The sequence below is a fragment of the Nansenia antarctica genome (genome assembly GCF_963989245.1).
Source record: "Nansenia antarctica genome assembly, chromosome: 6".
In the NCBI taxonomy this organism is placed as follows: Eukaryota; Metazoa; Chordata; class Actinopteri; order Argentiniformes; family Microstomatidae; genus Nansenia; species Nansenia antarctica.
Genome location: NC_137676.1, coordinates 36,770,550 through 36,780,549, shown reverse-complemented (window position 1 = coordinate 36,780,549; position 10,000 = coordinate 36,770,550). Strand labels below are relative to the sequence as shown.

Here is a 10,000-nt window from a genome sequence, read left to right as displayed (position 1 = left end):
CAAACACGCATATGTGTACACACACACTCACACGCACACACACACGCACACGCACACGCACACCACACACACTCACACACGCACACACACACACTCACACACGCATGCACACACACTCACACATGCACGCACGCACACACACGCACACACACACACACTCACACTCACTTACGCACTTACGCACTTACGCACTTACTTACTTACGCACACACACACACACACACACACACACACACACTCACCATGAAGGTGTCGGGGTACCCTCCTACGTAGAAGACGGTCTCGTCGCTCTGCAGGTTGAGCAGGCCTCTCTCCCCCTTAGCCTCCACGTCAGCCTTGGTCACCCTCCTCTCGCTGCTCTCTGAAGACATGGCCATCTGGCCGTACTGCAGGATCCTACACACACACACCAGGAGGAAGATGAGGATGAGCATGATGGGGATGAGGATGATGGTAGTGTTTATTATGTTGTTTGATTGGTACATTAACGGATCTATCAAAGCCAACACTGTTGGTAATGACATTAATGATGATGATGATGATGACGACGACGACGACGACGACGACGATGATGACCATGATTATGATAACGACAGTGATTATGATAATGATGACGATAATGACAGTCATAACGACGACGATGATGATAATGATGATGATAGGGGTAGTGGTGGCCTAGTGGATAATGAGTTGGACTGGTGATCAGAAGGTCCCCACCTGGGAACACCACCACTAGTATGTCCTTGAGTAAGACCTGGGTACACCACAACTAGTGTGTCCTTGAGTAAGACCTGGGAACACCACCACTAGTGTGTCCTTGAGTAAGACCTGGGAACACCACCACTAGTGTGTCCTTGAGTAAGACCTGGGAACACCACCACTAGTGTGTCCTTGAGTAAGACCTGGGAACACCACCACTAGTGAGTCCTTGAGTAAGGCACTGAGTTACTCCAGGGAGACTGTCTCTGTAATCTCTAACTGTAAGTCGCTTTGGATAAAAGCGTCTGCTAATGGTTAATGGTTAATGATGATGAGGATGAAGGTGAAGGTGAGGAGGAGTGTGTCTTACCTCTCCAGGACCACGTTGTTGAAGTTTCCGTCTGACAGGACGTCCTCCTGCATCAGGACCTCGGCCGTGTCTCCTCCCACGTTGAAGAACCAGCGCAGCTTCTTCCCCTCTAGCATCATACCCAGGAACTCCTTACTAGACTACACACACACACACACACACACACACACACACACACACACACACACACACACAGTATCATCACAACAGTCATGACTCTAGTACTCTTATACTGTACCTCTAACTACTGTACTTGCCATACTGTACCTATCACTATCACTGTCATGTTTTATATCACTATTTGCACTTCTGGTTAGATGCTAAACTGCATTTCATTGGCTGTGTTCGGAATAGCATACTAGCATACTACTCATACTAGATATGACGTAGATTTTGAGTATGTAGTGCGTTCACACTGTACAGTATGCGAGATTTGAGTATGCGAGAAATGTAGTAGGCGAGCAATACTTCCGGGAAAATTGAAGTCTGTTACGATGGACACTTTTGGCATACTAGATCCCCAAAATGCGTCCAGGGTTGCAGGGTTGCGTCCAGGGTTGCCAGATGGGGTGGGTTACCGCCGAATGGGCTACTTGATTTTGAGGTTATAGAAAGTTTAGGCTGTACATTGTCAATCCCATCTGGCAACCCTGTGCGCTTTCAGCCTCGTCAAACTGCGTCATACAAACCCGTCATACAGCTGTTGTTTACATCGTCCGATAGCCTGGGGACCAAAAGCTTGCAATAAACATTGTTTTTTGCACAGATTTGAGTGTGCAGATGCTGCTTTTTTGCACTCTATTTGATACTCTTCAGCTGCAGCACCCCAGCTAAGTCTGATCACGGATGAGCGGTGGTATTTTCACTATACTGGGAATTAACATGGTGAAATGCATTCTTAGAGCCGTCATCATGATTACAAATATGCCACTTGAAATGCATGAAATCCAAGTTTATTTGTGTCTTACACACATGTTCACCTAGTATTTGACTGCTTGTAGCCCAATCACGAATGATCCCAGTATTGTAGCTTCAGACGGACAAGTTGGTTGTAGTGCTTGCCCACGATATTATGTTATTGCTCATATATATTTATTTGAATCATGTTATTTTACCAACTGTTAAGACAACAATAAGCTAGTTACTTGAGCTAGCTAAAGATATTGGCCCCCCAAATCATTTTACAACGTGTTGTAATTATGTTACAATATTTCTGTCAAACTCCGTAAGTGAAGGTAAGCAACGTAGGGTGCGTTCGTAAAATCGCTCTGAGAGCGCCGGAGCGCACACTGGGTGCAACGTCATAAAGGGACCAGGTAATTTGATTGGACAAGAGGCATTCCATGAGTGCTGATCAGATTTCCAGGGCGAATTTACGAGCGCAGCTAGCGAACAGAAGACGCAAAAAATCGTCAGATCAGATGACATTTTGGGAATATATGTGGTTACTTTCTCGCCTGAAAACATATCAAAACTTCATAAAATGACATGTTAACACTTGTAAAGCCAAAATTACATATTTTAGCTAATGGAGGTTTAAATTCGCCGCTCCTGGCGAAATGCATTCTGGGAGGTAGTATGCGTACTGTGTAAATGGTCAGCTGGTTTTCGCATACTTATTATGAATTTAGTAGGCAGTATGCAGTATATACTCATTGAGTATGCTAGTATGCACTATGCTAGTATACCATTCCGAACACAGCCCTAGTCTGGTACTTGTACTCTGCAATGACCATAACGTTGAATCTAATCTAATTTAATCTAATCTAATCTAATCTAGTCTAATGTTGAAGGTGTAGCATGTACTTTTGCACGTTGCCACACTGAAAAATGTCAAACGTAAATATGCTTTGAGTTTTCTAATAGCAGCAAATGATATGCATCACAAAGCAAAAGACGGAACATCTTGATTGGCCGAGACTCACGTTCTTGTTGCCGAGGTAGAAGACGAACTGGCGCGTGACGCTGCCGTCCTGGCGCCTGGAGCGCGCCCCCTCGGGCAGGGTGATGAAGAACTTGAGGGAGGTGTAGGCCGCCAGGTCGGCAAGGTTACTGGGGGTCCGCACCTGCACGCCCGCCGTCCCGTTGAACTTCACCGGCACGCTCACCTGAGAGGGAGAGGAGGCAGAGAGAGTTAGCTAACGACAAGGTTGGTCTTCATCATCATCATCATCATCATCATCATGGAGGCCAGTCTCAATGTAAACGTCATACCTGAGGTGTGACTTCAACTTAACTTGAAGCCAACTGGTATGCTACATCATTACTTGTTAGAAGTGTAACCGGCGGGGTTTGAACTGGGCTATATCTGGGCTATAACAAGTCTTTATATCTGGGCTATAACAAGTCTTTATATCTGGGCTATAACAAGTCTTTATATCTGGGGTTCATAGTGTTTGTAAACATGTAGGGTTCATAGTGTTTATGCTACATAAACATGTAGGGTTCATAGTGTTTATGCTACATAAACATGTAGGGTTCATAGTGTTTATGCTGTGGTCACTATGGTGACAGTCCCGTTACATTACAAAATAGCTACAACATGTTACACTGGTACAGTACATGTAACCAATTTTCACTGCATTTAGAAAAACAAGACACCTATAATTTGAGCTGTAATTGATAATACCAGAACGTCTAGAGTACTGTTTGTCCCCTGTGAGTAGCCGTACTGTACCTTGCTGGCAGCCTTGCGGGCCTGGGCGATGAGTTGTCGGATCCTGAGGATGTTCTCTGAGATGTTGGGCATCTGGTTAGAGAGGTTCTGGAGCTTATCCAGCTTCTTCATGAGCAGGGGGATGGCCTCACCCAGCATACCCACTGGACACACACACACACACACACACACACACACACACACACACAGAAATACAGCTTTTAAACTCAACCCAAAACAATGGAACAAGAGTCATTCAATCGATGCAAAATGGAGATTGAAATTCCATTGATGAAAAAACAATTCCCTTCTTATTTTCCATGAGAATATCTTAATTCATGAACTGAATGTTCAATACACTTATCGAAGTCTCTCCCCAAAGGTACAATGTTCCTACCATAAACAAACCAACAAACAAACCAACCAAATAAAAGGTGTGTTTACCAGACTTGTTGGCCTCCATCATGGCCTTGTTGATGTCCTCGTTGGTGGCGTTGGCGTCCCCGTACTGCTTCTGCCATTGGTCCAGCTGCTCTTTGATGGGGCTCAGGGTGTCGAGCACACGCGTGGCCGTGGTGTTGGCCTCCTCCGCCGCTGCCTTCGCCTTCTCTATGTCCATCGCTGTCTCGTCTGAGGGAGGGAGGGGAGGGGAGGGGAGGGGAGGGGAGGGGGGAGAGAGAATATTAGAAAATCTAATCCATAACAAAGGTGTAAAGCACAACACAATCCAGACGAGGTGAACAAACGTTGGAGTGTTGATGAGCAACATCTGTGTGTGTGTGTGTGTGTGTGTGTGTGTGTGTGTGTGTGAATACAGCAGTACATGCGTTGTGTATGCGAGACTTGTGAACGCTCGTATAGTGGTGTGCGTGAGTCCAGTGTTGAAGCCTAGCCCCAGTACCGCACCTCTGCTGAAGTTGAGCTTGCTCTGGGCCATCTCCAGGTCCTTCAGCAGGTCTGTGTGCTTGTCCTTGGCCTCGTCCAGACGCTTCTTAGCGTCACTGAGCTGAGGCTCCAAATCTGTCAGGAAGGAGAAGAAGACGAGGTAAGAAAAAAAAAACTTCTCAACTTCCTACTGCTGTTAGAGGGAGTTTACTGTACCGTACACCAAGAAAAAAGCGAGTCCCAAATACTTTTAACGCCTAAAATGATTCACACAACTTAGGAAGAAACAAGAATATATACAGTGGCATTGGAATAAAAAAGGTGTTTCTCAGTGAATCACCTTTAGTGAGTTCTTCCTCTAGTTTGGTGGCCTCGTCCACCAGGTCGATGCTGCTGTTCTTCAGAGACTCAGCTGACTCCCCCAGGTTCTGGGTGAGGCCCTGCACAGAGCATGGGGGGAGAGGTCACCCACCCATCATCACTCTGTAGGACTGCCACTCAGCAGAAGCCCTGCGCGGCTCTACCTACCATCACATACAGTACTCTACCTACCATCACATACAGCACTCTACCTACCATCACATACAGTACTCTACCTACCATCACATACAGTACTCTACCTACCATCACATACAGTACTCTACCTACCATCACATACAGCACTCTACCTACCATCACATACAGTACTCTACCTACCATCACATACAGCACTCTACCTACCATCACATACAGTACTCTACCTACCATCACATACAGTACTCTACCTACCATCACATACAGTACTCTACCTACCATCACATACAGTACTCTACCTACCATCACATACAGTACTCTACCTACCATCACATACAGTACTCTACCCACCATCACATACAGTACTCTACCTACCATCACATACAGTACTCTACCTACCATCACATACAGTACTCTACCTACCATCACATACAGTACTCTACCTACCATCACATACAGTACTCTACCTACCATCACATACAGTACTCTACCTACCATCACATACAGTACTCTACCTACCATCACATACAGTACTCTACCCACCATCACATACAGTACTCTACCCCCCATCACATACAGTACTCTACCCCCCATCACATACAGTACTCTACCCACCATCACATACGGTACTGTACGCATGGACAGTAAGGGGAGTGTCCCACGGAATGGAATAAGGAATGGCGTCGAACACGTATGAAACACGCCTTTGATACCGTTCCTCATTCCATTCCATGCATTCAATTATTGCTCCGATTTGTACCTCCACCAGCCTGATCTGGAGCATGCATATTCATGTTAATATGCTAATGTTAATTAAGGTCTTCTTCATCAAGCTTTGGTTTCTCCCTGGTCGTTTTTTTTGGGCTCCCTGGTGTACAGTATAGTATGTGTCTGTACTTAGTAGTTTGGAGCAACAGTGTTACTTTGAAGATTGATTGACAGAAATTCACCGTTCCAATTTTGGTGCATTGTCAGGTGGAGTCCTCTGTGGCCTTTCGTAAGAGCATTTCGTACAATTAGTTTTTAAACATTCTTTCACTGCAGTTTGCTTGCAACTTACATAACAGCTAAAACACCAGACCGCATGCACACCAACAATGCAAGACATAAGTAAGACATAGGCCAAGTCCATCACGCTTGGAGCAGAACAAGATTCTGTGCTCTGATTGGCTTACAGCCTCCTTGTCCCACCTCATTGCCTTTTTGTGTGTAGCCATTTTCTCTAAAGTAAGGAATTGGTTAAGGTTAGGGTTAGGGTTAGGGTTAAAGTAAGGGGTTAAGGTTAGCAAAAGTGGCTAGCAAGCAAGCTCGCTAGCAAGTTGTAGCAGTGAACCAAGGGCGTTGTTATGGCTGGTGCGATGTGGCTGCACCCAAACTGTCTCACTCCTCACCTGGTCCCCTGAGTCTCCTCTGCCTGGCTGGCCGGAGCTGCTTGGCTTTAATCCCTGCCATGATCATATCACCATCAGCATACGCAACAACTTCTTGTTTTTAAGACTAGGACCACTTTCAGGATATATAGCTTACCTGTTACAGTATACTGAACATATCTAACCTACTAATATACCGATACAATACCTGTTCTCCCTGACTGTGACGCTTCATATTTCAGTAAATAGATCCACGTTCGGTCATTCACTCCTTGTTTGGCTCTAAACATTTGATTCAGAAGGTTGTTGGCTGCCTGTAGTTCAGCTAGTTAGCTAGCCCTGACTCCTGAGAGCTAAACATGCACTGTGTGAAGCCGGCAATAAAAAGCAAGCGCTCATAAGCAAGTAAGCAAAAGTATTTTTTGGTTTTATTTTGAAACCGACTCTCGTTTTCAAAAATAAAATCACACAGCAAAATAATAATATGATTATTGAAGGGGGCAATATTGCCTGTTTCTATTAAGTTACGCCCATGGAGTGGAGTGTGTGTGGCCTTTACCTCCAGAGCATCCATGGCAGCCTGGTTAGCCTGATTGGCAGCGATCTCTGCTTCTGTGACTTTATCGATGATGTCGGTGTAGGCCCGGGACGCGTTCACCGCACGCTGGATGAACCCATCCTTGTTGGTGTTGCCGATCACACTGCAACCATGAGGAAGAGACACGGATCATTCATATGTAATACACTGCTGAAAGAACATGTCAAATGCACGAAACACAGAGACAGGGCCCCGCAATGAAATCAGCGAATCAATTGTTTCAGTGAATCAATTGCTTGTACGGCACTTCGCAAAAACATTTGTCACATACACTTAATGGTGAGGCGATCCTGAACCAATCAGAGAGCAAGCAGAGGCCTAGGTACGTACTGTAACCTGGACAGGGTCATACCTAGGTCCATACTGTAACCTGGACAGGGTCATACCTAGCTCTCTGACCAAACATCAACCAAGCATCAACCAAGCCTAACCCCTCAAAGACCACAAGCACAGGCCCAGGAGTGTGTGTGTGTGGGTGCGTGTGTGTGCGTGTGTGTGTGTGTGTGTGTGTGTGTGTGTATGTGTGTGTGTGTGTGTGTGTGTCCCTCACCTGGACAGGTTCATGGCTAGCTGGTCGAGCAGCTCAGCGTGCTTCTCTGCTTCCTCCACCAGGGGGATCTTTTTGACGGCGGGGGCAAACTTCTGGACCTTGTCTACCAGGGGCTTCCTGGCCCCGTCCAGCTGGGCCGCCAGGCGCTCGTAGTCCTACGGGGGGGGGGGGGGGGGGGGTTGAAAGGTCACTACAGGTTTTACATAAGGCAGACGTGGTATACTACTGTAGGCTTCACACAGACGACGGGCATGTCAGAACACACTCATATGAGTGAGAGAGAGAGAGGGTAGAAGAGAGAGAGAAGAGGTGTGTTTTGCATGTTTTACACTGGCAATGGAAAAGTTTGAATGATGTTATTTGATTTTTCTTTTCTTGGGGCTGCACTACTTTACCTAAAGGGGCAATCTTTACATGCAATCTTTTTCATGTTACATTTTTTGAATTTTAAATGAATGATACAGTCATTGTATGTAGTCATTGATTCTTGAAGAATATAACTTATTAATGCCTCATGACCTCAGTTCAGCTGTCTTACCCTATGAGAACCAAACATCTACGCTTGTTTTACTCCATTATTCATAAACAATGCAATTGGATGGTCTGATTATGTGACTTTTTTAAGTGTTTCAGAACTGTGTTTCGAGTCCCTTCTGATACATGTAGATGTGAGAGTTAACACTGGAGTGTTAAGGCCCTGATGAGGGCTAAGGGGTTCCCTGTGGGGGGGCCTCACCTCCTTGGAGTCGTGCAGCATGGACAGCATGTCGTTGACCTGAGCCACATCCTCCTCCGCCATCTGGAGCAGGTCCTCCACCTCCTTCTGCTCATCCTTCAGCTTAGCTACCTTTTGCTGAGGGGGGAATCAAACATGATGTTAGAGGATCTGTGTGTGTGTGAGTATGAGAGAGAGAGAGAGAGAGAGAGAGAGAGAGAGAGAGAGAGAGAGAGAGAGAGAGAGAGAGAGAGAGAGCAATGTATGTGTGTGTGTGTGTGTGTGTGTGTGTGTGTGTGTGTGTGTGTGTGTGTGTGTGTGTGTGTGTGAGTGTTCAGGTGTGTATGAGTGTTTAGGTGTGTGTTTGTGTTTGTGCGTGTGTGTGTGTGTGTTTAGGTGTGTGTGTTTAGGTGTGTGTGTGTGTGTGTGTGTGTGTTTAGGTGTGTGTGTGTTTAGGTGTGTGTGTGTGTGTGTGTGTGTGAGTGTTTAGGTGTGTATGAGTGTTTAGGTGTGTGTGTGTGTGTGTGTGTGTGTGTGCTTGTGTGTGTGTGTGTGTGTGTTTAGGTGTGTGTGTGTTTAGGTGTGTGTGTGTTTAGGTGTGTGTGTGTCTCACCTGGTTCTCCTCCAGCCTCTTCTCGTTGACATTGTTGACCTCGGAGGCCAGCGCCGTGTTCCTGACCGCCTCGTTCAGGGCGTCTCTCAGGTCCATCAGCTCCGCGTGGAACTTCGCCAGGTGGTCCCGGACCTCCTTGGCCAAGCCCTCGTTACCAGACTGACGATTGGCCAGCTCTGCCTTCACACGCTCCACCACTGAGAGAGGGGGAGAGAGAGGGAGAGAGAGATGGAGGGAGAGAGACAGTCTTCAGTCTTCCCACTCCTGTCAGGACTGCAGAGTCACTACCTATCTTCCTCCGTAGAGTGAAGACCTCCATCTCTTCCAGGCTACATCTTGACTGTCCCTCTTAAAAACCTCTTCACCTCCCACTACCCTAAATGTACTTGTTGTAAGTCGCTTTGAATGAAAGTGTCTGGTAAATGTCAACAATGTAAATGTAAATGTCAATGTAAGGACAGTGTCTAGTCTCAGACCAAGAAGCCAGTGGATGCAGGTGTAACCAATGGTGTCTACAGTACATACAACACAATACAATACACAATACAATACACTGTGCGTGCATGTGTGTGTGTGTGTGTGTGTGTGTGTGCGTGAGTGTGTGTGTGTGTCACACTCACATTTCTCCGCCTCCGTCAGCTCCTTGTCGGCCACCTTCTTCTGGCCCACGCAGCTCCTGAACCTCATCTCCCTCATCATGGCCTCCACCTCCCTCATCTTGTCTGTCAGCGCCCCCACCTCCTGCTCCACCTCCGTGTGGTTCACACCCGTCCTGTTGGCCAGGTCCAGGACGTCTGGGCACACACACACACACACACACACACACACAGACACACACACGCACACGCACACGCAAGCACACACACACACACACACACACACACACACACACACACACACACACCCAGTAAGGTGACCAGTAAATCACTTGGTGGTCAGAAAATGCATACACATCTAGTTATTATGTATGAAAATAATCATAAAAATATGAACTGACGTTTTTTTTCCCAGGGTGTGATAAAAAAAGATAA

At 46.4% G+C, this 10,000-nt stretch overlaps 1 protein-coding gene across 1 annotated transcript in view; it reads right to left on the bottom strand.

The window, feature by feature from the left end:
* Positions 1-10,000, bottom strand: part of lama5 (laminin, alpha 5) — a gene marked incomplete at both ends in the record, with an annotated part of 106,990 nt that overhangs the window by 16,882 nt on the left and 80,108 nt on the right. Inside the window, 12 exons of the mRNA XM_080534387.1 lie at positions 243-396; positions 1,070-1,209; positions 2,995-3,177; positions 3,747-3,889; positions 4,170-4,355; positions 4,632-4,745; positions 4,951-5,050; positions 7,053-7,194; positions 7,642-7,796; positions 8,378-8,494; positions 8,970-9,166; positions 9,590-9,763. Coding sequence (XP_080390513.1) covers positions 243-396; positions 1,070-1,209; positions 2,995-3,177; positions 3,747-3,889; positions 4,170-4,355; positions 4,632-4,745; positions 4,951-5,050; positions 7,053-7,194; positions 7,642-7,796; positions 8,378-8,494; positions 8,970-9,166; positions 9,590-9,763 — 1,805 coding nt within the window. The remainder of the gene's footprint in view (positions 1-242; positions 397-1,069; positions 1,210-2,994; positions 3,178-3,746; positions 3,890-4,169; positions 4,356-4,631; positions 4,746-4,950; positions 5,051-7,052; positions 7,195-7,641; positions 7,797-8,377; positions 8,495-8,969; positions 9,167-9,589; positions 9,764-10,000) is intronic.